At 52.5% G+C, this 17,619-nt stretch overlaps 2 protein-coding genes across 5 annotated transcripts; both read right to left on the reverse strand.

The window, feature by feature from the left end:
• Positions 1-2,233: 2,233 nt before the first annotated feature.
• LOC133360073 (NF-kappa-B inhibitor-like protein 1) lies at positions 2,234-7,476 on the reverse strand. Of its 4 annotated transcripts, XM_061578662.1 has the most exons (6): positions 7,359-7,476; positions 5,392-5,430; positions 4,704-5,001; positions 4,056-4,165; positions 3,510-3,693; positions 2,234-3,272 (listed from the first exon to the last, which is right to left on the reverse strand). In XM_061578662.1, exons 3-6 carry the CDS (start codon positions 4,990-4,992, stop codon positions 2,635-2,637), a joined length of 1,221 nt encoding a protein of 406 aa, XP_061434646.1. In that variant the 5' UTR covers positions 4,993-5,001; positions 5,392-5,430; positions 7,359-7,476; the 3' UTR covers positions 2,234-2,634. The 4 variants fall into 4 exon arrangements, with proteins under 4 accessions (XP_061434646.1, XP_061434649.1, XP_061434650.1 ...); XM_061578665.1 differs by lacking the exon at positions 5,392-5,430 and having other exon boundaries at positions 7,359-7,471; XM_061578666.1 differs by lacking the exons at positions 5,392-5,430; positions 7,359-7,476 and adding an exon at positions 7,181-7,307.
• A 4,263-nt stretch (positions 7,477-11,739) lies between these two features.
• Positions 11,740-17,175, reverse strand: LOC133360032 (U6 snRNA-associated Sm-like protein LSm2). The gene is made up of 5 exons (XM_061578601.1): positions 17,050-17,175; positions 14,394-14,461; positions 13,903-13,933; positions 13,351-13,410; positions 11,740-12,806 (listed from the first exon to the last, which is right to left on the reverse strand). The coding sequence occupies exons 1-5, from the start codon at positions 17,050-17,052 to the stop codon at positions 12,681-12,683; spliced, it is 288 nt and encodes a 95-aa protein (XP_061434585.1). The 5' UTR covers positions 17,053-17,175; the 3' UTR covers positions 11,740-12,680.
• Between the last annotated feature and the right edge of the window lie 444 nt (positions 17,176-17,619).

A 17,619-nucleotide genomic window follows, 5' to 3' on the forward strand; every position in this document is an offset into this window, starting at 1 on the left:
GTCTCTCTCTCTCCCTGTGGATGTTCCATCATCACCACCTCCGGGTTTTCCCTCCCTGTTTAGAACCAATGCGAGTATTGACGGCTTGTAAATGTTCCACATGATGACGACCCCCTTTGTTGAGCTGTCATTTGTGGGCAGCTCGCTTCTGAAAGAGAGCTACGTAGCTCAGCGCGCCTTGCTTGGTTAAAGTAAAAAAACTAGTTCAGTTTGGTCAAATAAATAGTGTAGTTTTAGTTGAGCGAGTAGCACGGCACGGAGATTCCCTGGACACGAGCATCACAGACATCGCCAGAGTGAACACAGTAGCAGCAACGGCGGCTAAAGGGCCGTCCATAAATGACGTCACGCAACTAGGGGGGGTCAGACATTTGTGACGAGGGGGGGGGGTGAGAAATGTGACGTCACATCAAAATGCGCAATTTTAAATATAAACACGTTCTACTTAATTAAATAGACTTTTTAATAAATGTTTTCTCCTACATCAGAGTGCAGCGCCAATTTAATACGCACTACAATGACAATAGTTTAAAGCGATTTGAAGCGTGTTTTATTTTGGTGGGGGGGGGCAGAGCTTTGTGACGTCATATATGGACGGCCCCTAAAACAGCGAGCCCACGTGCTCCGCATGCAGCAATGCCAAATCCACTGCTGGATGAGGGCCTCCAGCCGTGGATTGACATACTTCACCACGCCAGTCACGGGGGTTTGTTGGCTCGGTGAAGGCGGAGGATGCATCGGGCAGGAAGGGGAGCCATAGAAGTGCAGTACAGGAATTGATTTGACTTCACGGGCGGCTGCCGCTCCCACATGTTTAGCACAACTCCGAAGCAGCCTATAGCACCTGTTATGCAAAGGTAGCCACAGGGTGCCCTGTAGCCCAGCACTCACCGAATCACTGCTCTCGCTCGCTCACTGGCGCTCAGTCACCCCCGTATCACTCCTCTCGCTACGACTGAACTATTGCGACTCGAATTCTAAATGTTGTAGTGGATTTACTCTCCAACACAACCGGGGTGTGCTGAACCAGTAGCTAATTGGCACGTTTTGTTGACACAACCTTCATAATTGGCTGTCGGGTGGTGGCGCGGTTAACGACACGTTTATATTGATGCCATCCAACCCAACAAACCTCGATTATAAAGCTCACTGATGTCAAGATTTGTATAAAAGTGCCGGTTCATGTTTATGTAATTTGTACTTGTATACTTGATTTATTTTCATTCATATTTAGTGACTTGATTTCCCCTCCTTTACTTTGCACTGCTATTGTTGTTGTCTTCGTGTATGTTGTTTGTGGATGTAATGTTGTGACCCCCGTACCCCGACTGGACATGTGAACTAAGAGCTTGACAACTCATCGGATTCCTCCAGTATCAGTATTCTGGTTCTGATTGGCGCTGGTTGAGTTTTCACGTTCACTCCACCCTGCCGTGTGCTGGGACTGCCACCACTGCCCACAGTCTTGGGCTGTGGCCTCGGTGTGTCTCCATGTAACTCTATGCAACTCTATGCGCCTCTACGTAACATAGGTTGACTTAAAGCTTTCGTGGAATTCATACTCTTTGGGTCTTTCGGTAAAGTCACGTAGATAGAAAAATAATAAAAAATGACGTTTCGATCGCAACACAAGCAATCGTCTTCAGGTGAAAAATTACAGCAGGCGGAATGATTATTTCTTCCTGCCTCAGCACTCCGCCTGCTGTAATTTTTCACCTGAAGACGATTGCTTGTGTTACGATCGAAATGTCGTGAATTTATTTGATTTGATTATTTTTCTATCTACATGACTTTACCGAAAGACCCAAAGAGTAGTAAGAAAGGATATCTATGTAACTCTATGCATCTCTACGTAACTCTATGGATGTCTATGTAACTCTATGCATCTCTACGTAACTCTATGGATGTCTATGTAACTAAGGATATCTATGCAACTCTATGGATGTCTATGCAACTAAGGATATCTATGCAACTCTATGCGTCTCTATGTAACTAAGGATATCAATGTAAGTCTATGCGTCTCTACGTAACTCTATGGATGTCGATGCAACTCAGGATGTCTATGTAACTCTATGCATCTCTATGTAACTTTATGCGTCTCTATGTAACTCTATGGATCTGGTGTAGATGTTCTATTCGGGGGGGGGGGGGGGGGGCCCACGTTTCGCAAGCATGAAAGGAGGGCATGACCGTGGCCGAGAAGCCCCTGAAGCTTCGACCAGCCTCACACACACAGACACGTGTGTACACATCAGGATAATCTTTGTATTAAAAATTGTTGGATTTTCAACATTTGAAGAGTATGTTTGTACATTTTTCAGACTTTCAGATAATTTACATTTAGTAATATTGTGACGTGTATTCGTGCAAAGAGGAGTGGCGTGACCCGATGCACACATTCACACAAAGACCGTTGGGGCAAGTGAACAAGTAGTACCTATGAAGGCCAGTACAGCACCTGAGGGGGTGGGCGGCCAGCACCACGCCCGGCGCGCTAAACCGCTGCACCACAGCTCGCCATCATCACCTTCATCATCATCATCACCACCATCACCAACTTCATCATCACCACTACCATCACCACCACCATCACCTCCACCGTCACCACCATCTTCCTCATCACCACCACCGCGATCACGTGGCGCTGGCCCCCATGAGCCTGTTGAGTGCCTGCGACAACTCCTTGACGGTGCGCAGGACGCCCTCCCGCTCGGCCACGTGCAGCCTTGCGCCAAACCGCTGCTCGAACTTGTCCGGGTGCCACAACACGAGCTGGCGGCGTAGGTGGCGCCTGTAGGGGGCGCCTCCCTCCTCCGTCCGGTCCACGCCGTGCGCCAGCACCGCCGCCATCTCCTCGGCGGTGCCGTGCGGCGCCGGCCACGGGATGTCATCGTACCGCAGCTCCCCCTGCCGCTGCGCCCCACCCCCGGCAGAATCGGCAGCGGACTCGGCCGACCGCGCCAGCTTCTCCGCCGCGGCCAGGAGCCGGCGCTCGTACGACTCCTTGGCGGCGGCCGCGGCGTCGGCCGCGGCGGAGGAGGCCGCGGCCGCGCGGCGCTGGCGCTCCGAGTGCTCCGTGGCGAGCGTCGCTCGCAGCTCCTGCCGCCAGCGCTCCTCGCGCCGCTCGCGCTCCTCGCGGAGCCGCCGGCGCCGGAGCTCGGCGGCACTGGGGCCCGGGCGGCTGCGCTCGCGCTGCTCCCGGGCCAGGCGCTGAACCCAGCCCTCGAAGGTCTCGGGCTCGGAGCCGTTGCCGTCCGCCGCCTCGAAGTCGTCTGGGTCGGAGCGAAAGTGAAGAGAAGCATGGAGTAGGTGCGTGTGAACCACAGACTCATCACACGGAAAGACCGACAGATTTGCACAGAGACTCGCAGACTCATCACTCGGTGACCCACAGACTCGCACAGAGAGACCCACAGACTCGCACAGAGACTCGCAGACTCATCACTCGGTGACCCACAGACTCGCACAGAGAGACCCACGGACGGGTGGTGAGGGAGTGGGCGTCTCACCCTCGTAGCGCCCCCAGGCAGTGTTGTACTCGTCCTCACACTCGTCCTGCACGCGGCGCAGCCACGCGGAGTCCTCCCCACGGCTTCCCCACGGCCCCTCCTCCTCGGAGCCCCAACCCCCACGCTCGCCCAGCATGGCCCCCACCAGCGACACCGCCTCCTCCTGCTGTTCCGCAAGCCCGCCCTGGTGGTGGAGGCGGGAGGTAATGGGACACGCGGAGATAAGCGGGGGTGGGGGCGGAGGAGGAGGATGAGGAGAAAGAGGCGGAAGAGGGGGGAGGAGGTGAGAGACGTGGGGAGGAAGGGGAGGGGGAAGAGGAGGACGGGGGAGGAGGTTGGAGACACAGCAAGAAGGGGGCGGAAGAGGAGTAGGAGATGGGAGACACAGGGAGTAGGAGGAGGGGGGAGCAGGTGATAGACATGGGGAGGAGGAGAAGTAGAAAAGTGATGAGTGAGACACAGCAGGGAGGAAGCAATGGGGAGTTGGGTTGGGGGAGGAGGGGATCGGGAATGGAAGGGAGTGGGGTGAGGAGGGGGGGGGCACACCTGGTGAGGCAGGCGAGCCAGGAGGTGTGCTGCGGTGATGCCGTCCAGGTTGCGCACCTGGAGGCAGTCCGGGCAGTACTTGCGCAGCAGGGCGATCACGCGGAGGCAGCCTGCGGCACCATAAATAAAGATCCACCATGTAGCCTCAACACAGTTAGGGCAAGTGCTGTTGGCGAGTCGCACCTGTGAAGGCCGATAACGGCATGCGAGGGGGTAGGTGGCCAACACCACGCCCGGCCGCCTTAGCCTCTCCAAGTGGCGATGTTTACGCACTGCACCGGGTACTCATTTGAGGCTGAGTCGACCTAGGGGAGGCCCAAGACCCCTTTCAAATAATCGTCACTGGGGTTGGTGGTGGCCGTGAGCGGGAATCGAACTCGGGATCTTGCCGCATTTGTAGCGCAGTGCTGCATTAAACACGACAGCGACCCACTCCTACAGCTACTGGTGAATACGCACGCACAGGCAGAGCTGCCATGGGCATGGCCACGTGTCCCCCCGTGTCCCCCATGCATCCCCACCCACGTCCCCGTTGTGTTCCGTGTCTCCCCCATATCTTTCCCCGTGTGTCTCAACCCTGATCTACATGACGTCTCCCCCCGTGTCTCCCTGGTGTCTCTCCCCGAGCGCCCCCGCGTGTCCCCGCACCCTTGTCCGCGGGCCGTCTAAGCGCCCTGTGCACCACTGCGTGCGCCGCCGTCTCCCCGCCGCGACCCCTGGTCGCCGCTCCGTCCACGCCGCGGCGCAGCAGAAGCCGCACCACGGACGCGTGGCCCCGGCGGCTCGCCGAGATCAGGGCCGCCCCCGCCGCCGAGCTCCCCCCGGCCCCCGCCCCGCAGATCTCCGGGTGGCGGCGCAGCAGCGAGCGGAGGCGGCGGCACGAGCCGCGGCGCGCCCAGCGGCGCAGACGGCGCAGCAGCCGGCGGGAAACTCCCATCGAGACGGTCTGCACAAGGGGCAGGGGGGGAGAGTCACGGGGAGATAAGGGGAGACACGATCAAACGCGGAGAGAACGAGCAGACACGGGGGATGCGGAGAGACACGAGGAGACGCAGGGAGACGCGCGGGAGGACACGGGGAGACACGGAGAGACGCAGGGACACGGGGAGAGCGCGGGGAGACATTGTAAGACGCGGTGACACAAGCACGGTAAGTTACAGGGCATGGGGAGACAGGGGGCAACGAGAGATGCAGGGACAGGCACGGCGAATTACAGAGCCATGGGGACAGGGGTGCAGGAGATGGGGCCACGGGGATAGACACGGGGACAATAAAAACAGAGACATGGAGATAGAGTCCAGGGAGCAGCAGCGACACTGGGGAGAGGCAAACTCACTGGGATAGAGCGATGAGGAGACGTTGCGATACTGAGACACTGCGGAGAAGATAGCAGGGTTAGAACTGGTTATGTAACTGCTGTTCATGAGACACGGGGGCACAACCATCATTCCACATTCGTGATATACACATGGAATCATTAGAAAAATGAATACGCACGGTATGCACGATTCACACAAACGGTATTTACTATGAGCCAAGAATGTCTGTGTGTCCCGCGCGTGACGTCACTCCACGTCGACCAGCCCCCCTCATTAATAATCATGAACAGGTGACGTCCTCCACATGGACCCCCCTCATTAATAATAATTAGCGGCTGACGTCACTCCACATGGGGGCCAAGGCACCTCCTTCCCCCTCCTCAGCGTCAACTTACAACCCTCACTACAAAGGCAGAACCCTCACGTCACGCCATCTCCGTGACGCTATTGAGACATAGAAGTAAAAAGGACGTCGAGATGAACAAGGGATTACAGTCATACCTCGGTATACAACCGCTTTGGAATACGTCGAATTTGGTATACGTCGTGTTTTGACGAGAAAAAAATGTCTTGGGATACGACGTCTTGCTTGGGATACGACGTCTTGCTTGGGATACGACGCGCTCGCTAGAACGTGTATGGGTCGGGATGAGTCACCGCGTACCCGCGTAGACCCCGTTCACGACTGAAACAAAGCGCCGCTCCTCAGTCTGCCTGTACAGTAGATCTGGTTCAGTGCACAACCCTTGCGATAACTCTGTGAATTTTCACGTGTTTTATTGTCATTTTAACGTTATTTTTTTGCGAATTCAGGCGAGGAGGAGATAGAGAAAGCTCCTACTTCACTTATTAAATAAATGTGTGCAAAATGGATGGAAGTGCAAAGTTTTGCAGCAAATACCACCCCAATAAAGCTCTAACAAGCCGTAACAGTAGTGTGTGGAATGACCAGATAATGTCACACTTCAGGAACATTCTTAGAAGGCAAAAACAAACTTCAATGGGCAGGTTTTTAGTAAAACTCAAACCTGGTGAGCCTCAACCAGGTCCAAGTCAAGAAAAAAGACAGAAAAGAGAAAGAGAAAAAACCACAGAATTTCAGCTTCCTGAAGTTGTAATGGAAGGGGACTCTCCTTCCAAAAAATACCATCTCCTCCTCCTCCCCTGCCTCACCACCATCCTCGTAGGCGATCAACTCCTCTCAGCAAGGTGAAGCGACGTCACATTTTATTTTAATTTCAATTAATTTTAATTTATTTATGCATTTATTTTAATTTATCTATGCATTTTTGTAATACGTAGTGTCTAAATTATTTTATACAACCCCATTAATGTATAATATGCCATATAAAATATAATTTCTTATACTCTGGAACGGATTATTTCCTTTCCATTTATTTATGGGAAAGATTCGTTGGGCTACCTCATTTTCGGAAAAAGTCCTTCCTTCTGGAACGAATTAACGTCGTATTCCGAGGTAGCACTGTAAAACATTTACATCAAATAAGTCTGTGTCCCCGCGGCCGTACAAATTGCACACGCATTGATGCAATAAATATCACGTCGCCAGCTGCTTTTCGCTTGCAAGTTTCGTCGCCAAATCGTACGAGACGGACCACACCAACAGCACCGTGGGTCTCTGTGTGTGTGAATCTCGCCACGTGTCTCTGGGGAGCGGTGGCGTAGCGGTTAGCGCGCTGCGATACGAACCCGGCTAGGAACCGTGTTCTCCACCAACACCTGCGACGATTATCTGAACCGGTCCTGGGCCTCCCCTAGGTCGACTCAGCCTCAAATGAGTAGTACCTGGTGCGGTGTGTACAAACATCGCCACTGGGGAGACAAAGGCGGCCGGGCGTGGTGCTGGCCACCCACCCCCTCGTGTGCCGCCGTGCCGGCCTTCGTAGGTGCTGCTACTCGCCAACAGTCTGTTGTATTTGGTCACTGTACCTCCCCCAATCGTTCACCAACAACCCGTACTGACCGGAGTGGTGAAGTATGGCCAAACAACCCCTCTCTCCCCACGGCGTGGGGGGGGGGGGGGGGCGCCGTCCAGCAGTGGATAGAGCAGCGCCCCGGGAGCTCCCACGCACCCCGGCGACGTGGACCACTTCCGGGTCGGGCCGGCCCATTAAGTCAGCAGGCGGTGGGGGTGGAGCGCGTTGGACGAATCCATTCATCACATGATGTTACTGGTAGGAACCTCCTGGTTTCACCAGCCCACGGGTGATTATTGTGTCCGTCCGTCGTGCAGGGAGGGGTTGGGTGGGGAAGGAGGGGATGGGTGGGGAGGGGAGGATGGAGAGGGGCTGGGTGGGGAGGGGCTGGGTGGGGAGGGTGGGGAGGGGCTGGGTGGGGAGGGGCTGGGTGGGGAGGGTGGGGAAGGGCTGGGTGGGGAGGGGCTGGGTGGGGGGTGGGGCTGGGTGGGGAGGGGCTAGTCCCGTGGTGCCCTTATAAAACTACAACGCGGTGGGCTCTCATGGGATTGTTTTCTCCGAGACCAGGTGCTCTGCAGACCCTCTGGCTACCATCAAAGGTTTGTACACGAAGCCATTCAGATATACAAACACAGACATAATTTCAACCGTGATGATGGGTACAAACTTAGTAATCATTGGAAAGATGTTATCAACCATGCAAAAAAGATTTAATTACACATTGTTGGACCATCTTATCTGACAGGCACTATTTTTTACTTTACCGAGTGTTAACATCCCTAACGTTTAACAGTACTCTCTTTATTGTCAGCCAACATTGGTATAAACATGGGCATTTTCGTTCCTTTCCTATGATGTACATCCACAGTGACTTGCGCACAAACACGTCCTTGACCTCGACCACGAGTACCCCGTCCCTCTGTTAGCCCCCCCCCTTCCGATACTTTCCATTCATTGGCTACCACATTCTGATAAGCCCCTCCCCCCTCCTCCCTGAACTGGTACTTAAGAGCCTACATCTTGAATTCCTCCCTCACTTGATGCAGCTAATCTGGCTGTGACGGTCCCACCTGATGACGGAGACTTGTGTTGCCTCCGAAACGTCGTTATTTTCATTTTTATTTCATTTTTTACCTACGTGACTTTACCGAAAGAACTAAGAGTATGAAGATGTTACTTTACCGGCATCTGCACAGTTGCTCAGGAACCACGGACGGAGGAGCCGGAAATGCAGAGGCAGCCACGCGGTGAGGAACCGGCACGACCAATATTTGTCCACGCTCTGCGGTCCGCAAAATATAATCTAAAAACTAAACTATTTTTTATTTTACCAGGTAAGGCCCACTCAGCTGTGTAGCTCTTTTTCAGAAGCGACCTGGCAATCATAAACGATAGCTCAATGAAGTGGCTTATCAGCATCACGCGGAAATATATTAGCAGCCAAAGACTCTAAACGCGTGACGTTGATTCTAAATGTGGAGGGAAAAACCGGAGGACCCGGAGAAACAGACACGCAAACACCAAATATAGAGCAGGCGTCAGGGTTGGAATCGAACCCACAGCATCCTGTATACCAGAGGAGGTAGTCAACATTTGCCAACACGTTGCCATATATGAAGGTGTTATCGACCAGTTAATGAGTGTTTACACGTGTGGGAGGAAAGCGGAGCACCCGGAGAAACCCCACGCGTGCGAGGGGGAAACACTCTATCCCCGTATAGACGGAACCTCCAATTAGCACGGTTAGCTACGTACTGTGCGAAAGAAGTTCAACATCTGGTACAGGTGACGTCCACATTTTTGCTCTACTGCCTTCTCCTGGCAGAGCCAGGGGCACGGGCTCCTTCTTCTCGACGCCCACCCAAGGGTAGAAGGGAGTTTTGCAACCCCATCTGTGGTGGTGATCCACCAACCTCTCGCTGCTGGTGCTGCCTCCACAGCACCGCTGGATCACAGACAGCCACGCGCAGTGGCATAGCCACCACCACCACGCAGCTACTACGTAATTTCAGGGTTCTTCATTGGCCACCAGGGGCCACTGGCGGCCTTTCGTGCGGTCCCCCTTAACAATACACAATATATTCTTGGTTCTTTCGGTAAAGTTACGTAGAAGGGAAATAATACAAATAAAATAAAGTTCTCACGACGTTTCGATTGCAACACAGGCAATCATCATCAGGTGTGAAAACCACAGCAAGCAAAAAACACAGCAAGGTTTTCACACCTGATGATGATTGCTTGTGTTGCAATCGAAACGTCGTAATAATTTTGTTTATTATTTCCCTTCTACGTGACTTTACCGAAAAAAACAAGACTATGAATCCCTGCAGTCACGAAAGCTTTAAATCGAAATTTAATAAACAAGATGTAAAAACACCCCCCCCCCCCCATCATCGTGCTGCTATCAAACCCCCAATGGTTTCAAATGGTGTGGTGGCCCTCACACTTCTTCTTTCGTATGGATTAATAACGGCAGATAAAAGATGCCATTAGAGTTGTAATCCACTTAATTGTCTGGTTCAGAAGCAGAGTGGATCTCTGTCCATTCCTCCTTTCAAGGAGTGTTTACGCTGGGATTGATGGTTTGTGATTCATGGCCGCACTCTCACAGGCCACCAAATCTTCGATGGCGTCATTTGAGCGTCCGGTAGCCGCATTGGCCACACGCCCCCCCCCCCCCCCCATGGCCTGGGTCGGTCGATGGTCGACTGCTGGCGGCGTGGGGAGGTTGAAACCGGAGGCGGGCTTGATGGGCAGGGTCCTGTATGAGAAACGTAGATTTTTTTTTTTACGTCGGCCGCAGTCCAGACTCTCGCTTCTATCTCTCGCGTTCACACTAATTGTGGCTTATCGGGCAAAAGTGGGTCCCCACCCTGAGAATGCTGCTGCTGCGTTGCCAGTGGTGCGAAAGAACAAATAAAAATCTCAGCGCATTCCTTAACATTTGCATGGCCTTAAAATTGTATGTGCAATAGGCGACGTTTCAGGCATTTGCCCGTCTTCATGGATTTGACACTCCTCTCCTCAACCACACTGGTGGTGGAACCATCGACCGCATGAGAACATCAGCAGCACGCCAATGCTGCAACTCGTCTCCTTCATGAACGCAAACGTAAAGGCAGTCACGGAAGTGCAATTGTAGCCACGCAGCCCACACTATGGACTGTAGAGTAAGACTCAACAATATACTCGTAGATATAGAGATATATATAGACTTAGAGACACACAAACTCATAGAAACATTAAATACACAAGCCACAGACGTGCGATTGTAGCCATACAACCCACACTATGGACCACATAGCAAACCCAGAGACACATAAATATACACTCACATTCAAAAAGTACACAAGCCACAGTAATGCGATAGTGGCCATGCAAGCCACACTATGGAACGTAAAGTAACCCCATAGAGATAGACTTGTAGAGAATCAGAGATACATATACACCATCGGTAGTTAGAATCAATATCAGCTCCGCCATCATCACCGCCAGTCAACTCAGCTTATAAAGATTTAAAGTGCCTTATTCCAAGGCGCTTTACAATTTTTTTTATTGTACATAAGACGTTAGTGGTTGAGATAAAGAGTGGGGTTATTAGTGGTGTAGTTATGACAGAAGTGGTTGAGGTAGTGATAGGGGTAGTATTAGGGGCTGGGGTAGTGATAGGAGTTGGGGTAGTGATGGGGGCTGAGGTAGTGAGATAGGCGCAGTGATAGGGGTTGTGGTAGTGAAATTGGTGTAGTAATAGAGGTTGGGGTAGTGATCGGGTTTGGGGTAGTGAGATAGGGGTTGGGTAGTGAGATAGGGGTTGGGGTAGTGATCGGGTTTGGGGTAGTGATAGGGGTTGGGGTAGTGATAGGGGTTGGGGTAGTAAGATAAGGGTAGTGATAGGGGTTGGGGTAGTGATAGGGGTTGGGTAGTGAGATGTAGTGATAGGGGTTGGGGTAGTGATCGGGGTTGGGGTAGTGATAGGGGTTGGGGTAGTAAGATAAGGGTAGTGATAGGGGTTGGGGTAGTGATAGGGGTTGGGTAGTGAGATGGAGTAGTGATCGGGGTTGGGGTAGTGATAGGGGCTGGGGTAGTGATAGGGGCTGGGCGAGACCTGGTCGTAGCTGGGGGACTATCAGTAGTCGCTGGATCGTGGGCTAGGGGAGAAGAGATGGAGGTTGTTTTAGGGGAGGAACAGTGGAGATGATTGTTTGACGTGCTGTGGGAGTTTGCTTCACCTTTATTAATGATCACCGCTGATGATTCTGAAACAACTAAAACCACCGATGTAAATGCCCCAAACATCCCTCATGTAGCCGCGCCCTCCTGAAAACGCGTTTTGAGACTCGGGCGAGGCCTTCCCACGTAAGCCGATGATGCCACGGGTGAGGGATGCGTCCTCGCTAAATACGATACCACACGGGGACGGCGGGCAGCAGCAGTGCTGTACACGTTTATTTATAAAAAACAAAACAAATGACACCCGCACCAAACGAAACAAAAACCGACTCGGTACGAACATTCACTTACAATTCACGGGGAGGAGACACGGGGAGGGAGACACAGAGGCACAGGAACGAGACACGGGGAGGCACAGGGAGGAGACAAGGGAGGCCAATTTTACTCGCCTCTCCCTTCTGTGTCGAGACTACGGTTCCAGTCACTCACTACCTACTCACTCTGTAAGTGTCGTGTCGGTGTTGTTGTCACTGTTGTCAGTCTGTATCTTCCCATCACTTGGCAAAGGCCTCCACCCCATCCTAAAGCCACCACCTGAGTACGGCCATTATCCGTGCATGGCCCAACCCCGGCCCACAAACTGTGCCGAGGAACCGAGTCTGAAGACACTGGCCTTGAAGGTGGTCTCCTGCAGCTCGGTCTCAATCGAGACTCTGATCTTCTGAACCCTCACGACCCATCTCAACAACTGGATGCCTCAGGGGGCTCCACCCCCTGCCCACAAATCCGTCGCGCGCAACCTGGCACCGTGCTCCCTGCACTGTGCCCAGATGTCTCCGCGTATCCATCTCCTGGGGTCTCCCCGCTTACCCCTATCTCTTTGTTTCTATGTCCCCATATTTCTGCATTTCCCTGCCCCCACATGCCTGTGTCCCCATGTCTCATCATCCCTGTGTCCCATAATTCCCTGTGTCCCCACATCTTTGTTTTGGCCATGTCTCATCATCTCCGTGTCCCTGCATCTCCACATCTCTTTGTCCTCGCATACCATTGTCCCCGTGTCTCATCATCCCCACGTCCTCATCTCTCTTCGTTGCCACGTCCCTGTATCTCCGTGTCCCCTGCATCTCATCGCCCCCATGTCCCCATGTCTCTGTGTCCCCATGTCTCTGTGTCTCCGTGTCTCCACGTCCCCGTGTCTACTGCTTCTGCTGTGTGGCCTCCTTGCGCGCGGCATCCTGCAGGAGCTGCGTGTCCACCTCGTCTGCCGGGAGCTGCACGTAGCGGACGACCGAACCTCGGATAAAGCAGTTCTTCACCGAGAGCTACAGGGACAAGGGGGGGGGGGAGAGAGAGAGAACGATAGAGAGGGAGGGAAAGAGACAGAGGTGGGGAGAGAGGAAGAAAAGAGAGACAGAGGAGACAAGAGGGTGGGATTGAAATATGGTGATGAATTTTCCAGCAATAATAACTCGCTACATTTGAGAACCCAGTTTAATCTGTGCGAGTGTATGGGCCTCCATGCTAAACTATTTACATTTTTTTTATTTTACCAGCTAAGGCCCACTGGAGCTATATAGCTATTAACTCTCTTGCCTGGTATAGAGGAGGTCATGGGTTTGATCCCAACCCTGATGCCTGTTGTAAATTTGGAGTTTGCGTATCTCTCCGTGGTCACGTGTATTTTTATCCGGGTCCTCAGGTTTTTCTCTCCACATTTAGAATCAACATCACAGGTTAAGAGTATTTGGCTGCGATAAAGCCACTTCATAGAGCTGTCGTTTGTGGCCAGGTCGCTTATGAATAAAATAAAAAGCTAAACAGCAGAATAAATAAAAAGTAACGGGAGAGTGAAGGGTCACCACTCACCATGTGTGGGTACTTCTCGGGGTCAGTGACACTGATGTCGGTCAGCTTGATGTTCAGGTACTGCAGAGGGCGAGACCCACACAGGTCAGGTCAATGGTCACAGCACACACACAAGTTACGTCCAGCTAAATGTTCCTCATCGGGAATAAGTCCACAGAGTAGAACACTCCAGTGTGAACGGCCAACTCCTAACCACGACTCTCTCCTACTTCTCCCCTCTCATCTCACTCTACTCCCCTCCACGCACTCTCCTACCTCTCCCCTCACTCTACTCCCCTCTACGCACTCTCCTACCTCTCCCCTCTCATCTCACTCTACTCCCTTCCACACACTCTCCTACCTCTCCCCTCTCATATCACTCACCTAATCTCCTCCACTCACTCTACTGTCTCTCCCGTCTCATCTAACTCTACTAATCCCCTCCTAGTGCACAACACCTGGCAAGCCCTGGCGGTCACCCACCAATGTACTCGGCGGGTTCAATCCTGATTAGCGTCTGAGACCGAACGAGATTGGGCACATTGAGGGCGATTTGGCTGCACACAAACTCACCTGATCTACGGAGTGTAGCGTCCCACAGATACTGTGGGTGAACAGAGGACAGTGTTACACCACACACAGCATCACCACACACTACATACGCCCATCACCAACACACTACTTACATCACAACACATACTCATTGTGTTCTGTGGGCCTGTGTGTAAGCTATAGGTGACTAAGTCTGTGTGTGAATATATGGGTATCTATATGACCTTATGGATGTCTATAAAAGTCTACAGTTTTTTTTACAAGAATATTAGTTTCTGTGTGGGTCATTAGTGACCGGACCGAGACTCAATTTGCTACACTTATGAACCGAGTTTAATCACAACTCACTCTGTGTATAAGCGCGCACATTTCTGTGTGTCTAATGGGTCTCTGTCTCTATGTGAGTCACTGGTGACCCAGCTGAGACCTTCAACTCGCTGCGCTTGAGAACCCAGTTTCACCAGTGGTTAGGTGGCTGATATCCGAATTCGAACCCAGGTCCTGGATGTTACCTGAGGTCATTCTTGAGCTCCACCACCACGTCTTTGCCCACCAGGGACTTGAAGAATGAGTAGAACAACTGTGAGACACACACACACATCATCATCAGCCGTGACCTATCTACTGCTGGATGAAAGCCTCCCCAAGCCATCTCTGTCTCTCACACACCACCTCGGGATGCCTAAATCGCTGAAGCACTCGAGCCAATTCCATCGCTCCATCTCCACAGTGGCCATCCCCTCGGTGCATTCCCTCCTTTGGCTGTGGCTCTATCGTTCGGGTGCCGGGGTGGCGAGATGTTAACTACCTCGCCTGGTATACAGGACGTTGCGGGTTCGATCATAACCCTGATGCCTGCTGCATATTTGGAGTTTGCGGTGTCTCTCTCCCCATGGTCGCGTTGACTTTTCTGCGGGTCCTCCATCTGTTTTTTCCCTCCACATTTGAAATCAACATGCGTTTAGTGTATTTGGCTGCTGCTATAAATTTCCACAGGCCACCTCGTTGGGTGATCATTTGTGGCCAGGTCTCTTCTGAAAAAGAGATACATAGCTCAGTGGGCCTTACCTGGTAACATAAAATAGTTTAGCTTTGGTCAAGTTTTACACATTGCACCAAGTACTCATTTTAGGCCGAGTCGACCGATTGAGGCGCAGGACTGGTGCAGATATTCTTCACTTGTGTTGGTGGCCGTGAATGGGAATCGAACTGTTATCCAACAGGTTTAGAGTGCAGTGCGCTAACCGCTGTACAACTCCCCACAACCAGCAGCAAATAGCGCACACACACACGGCAGACAAGCCGAGGGAGCGTTTTTTCCGTAAAAACTTAACATTTGATAATTCCGGGTTTGATACAAAACACACTCGGCCGGTAGCAGAGGGCGCACAGACTATGGCGGAGCCAGAATTTTCAGGTATGGGGAGCAACCCCTCCAGCAATGAAAAATGATAGAGGAGTTGTTAGTAAGGACTTGTCCCTTGCTTTTTAATCGAGCCATCGATCGAGGGTCGAATTCAAACCGTGTGTGATCGGCATCACGCTCGCTGAAGGTGAATGAATGCCTTCAGGGAAGTCGTGTACTGTATACGCAACTGCGCACAATTCTGAGTCGCTTATAACTGCTTTGCCATTACTTATTGCCAATTATGGACTCAAGACTATTGTCCTATCATCTCATAGTCCCTGGGACAGTGGCAGTGGGGGTCTCAAAATGCCGATTTATTACTAATAAACCCCAATGATCCGATCGAAATTAGGGATTTCTATCGGATCATTGGGGGGGGGGGGGCACGTGCCACCCCACCCCCACTGGCTCCGCCAGTGCACACAGATAATTAGTGTGGCAGTAGAGGGAAACAAAGGTGGCAGGGCAGGGGAGAATCCAAAGCGGTTGCACAGAGTATAAATAACTCCCTCCATCGTTGCGTCTGGCCGGGACGCATCCTGTTCAAGCCTCACTCACTTCTCAAGGGGGTAAGGTCTCTACGCTGCGCGTGTTCTCAAATCCGTGATTTTTTTTGTCAGTGTCGATATCGACACAGGAAGACTTAATACTGCACACAAACTTTCATTTAAATTTTACCAAGCAAGGCCCACTGAGATATACAGCTCTTTTTCAGAAGCGACCTGGCTACCACAAATAATACCTCGACGAAGCTAATTATCACATACACATTTATAGCAGCGAAATACGCGACCACAGGGAGAACACGCAAACTCCAAATATACAGCAGCAGCAGCAGGCGTCAGGGTCGGGATCGATCCCACGACCTCCTGCATACCAGGCGAGGGAGTTAACATCTCCTGGCCACCGTGATGATGATGAGAGAGAGACACGCAAACTCCAAATATACAGCAGCAGCAGCAGGCGTCAGGGTCGGGATCGATCCCACGACCTCCTGTAGACCAGGCGAGGGGGTCAACATCTCCTGGCCACCACGGTGCCACAAAAACTATCGGCATTCGCCACTAAGTGGCGGTGACGTCACCTCAGCACTTGTGCCAGGCTAGGTGCACGTGAGGCGTGGAAGCCCCTTGCTGCCGACAGGCGACGGGACAGGTGTTATGGGTTAACTGCAATAAAAAAATGATTCCTCGTGTAGCCTGAGCAGGCTGTCGGGGCAAGTGCTGTTAGCGAGCACCTATAAAGGCCGGCACGGCACACGAGGGGGTGGGTGGCGAGCACCACACCCGGCCGCCTTTGTCTCTCCAGTGGCGATGTTTACGCATCGCACAAGGTACTCATTTGAGGCCGAGTCGACCTAGGGGAGACCCATTTACTGGTTCATAAAACTGTCCCTGGCGTTGGCCGTGAGCGGGAATCGAACTCGGGTCGCCGGGTTCGTGGCCCAACGCGCCATAGCTCCCCACGTAACAGTCATTGGCTACTAAGCGGCGGTGAAGTCACCGCGGCGCTTGTGCCAGGCTAGGTGCACCTTACACACACACGTACAGTACGCACTGTAACACGGCTCGGTTCACTTGTGCGTACAGTGCGCGCAGCCTGGGCCTGTCCGCGTCTCTGTCGCAATTCAGCGAACCGCGTCCCACCACCGCACGCCAAACGCTCCCCGCCTGTCTCTCTCCCCGCGTGTCTCTCTGCTCTGTCCCAGTGTCTCTCTGCTCTGTCCCAGTGTCTCTCTGCTCTGTCCCAGTGTCTCTCACCATTGCTCCGTCGCCTCCTCGCTGGGCCGGTCTCTCCGCGCTCTCAAGTCTCGTTCGGGTTCTCGTGAGAACTGCCGCGAGACTTGGGCCCGCGGGATTTGCCAGATCGCCCCCCCACCGCCACCTCCCCCCCACCGCCACCTCCCCCCCACCCGACCCCCACCGCCACCTCCCCCCCACCCTACCCCCACCGCCGCCTCCCCCCCCCCCACCGCCAACCGCGCGCTGATTGGTCCGCTCCAGCCTCCAGGGCGGTTACGCTAAATTTGAATAATTTTGGCGGGAAAGTTGATTTAATATACTGTATAGACCAATATCATCCATAATTGAGTTTTTTTGGGTTAGATCGCGTAAAATATAAATGTGTCGTTGAAATCCGCCACCACCCGACACAACCAACTAGTAAGGTTTGTCACGTAAAGAGAACATGCCAAACCATAACATTCACAATCTGAATGTAAATCTAATTGTAAATACTCTTGGTTCTTTCGGTAAAGTCACGTAGGTAAAGAAAATAATAAATAAAATTTAATCACAACGCTTCGATTGCAACACAAGCAATCATCATCA

Source organism: Lethenteron reissneri, chromosome 67 (assembly GCF_015708825.2).
Source record: "Lethenteron reissneri isolate LAM-NWPU_2019-01 chromosome 67, ASM1570882v1, whole genome shotgun sequence".
Lineage (NCBI taxonomy): Eukaryota > Metazoa > Chordata > Hyperoartia > Petromyzontiformes > Petromyzontidae > Lethenteron > Lethenteron reissneri.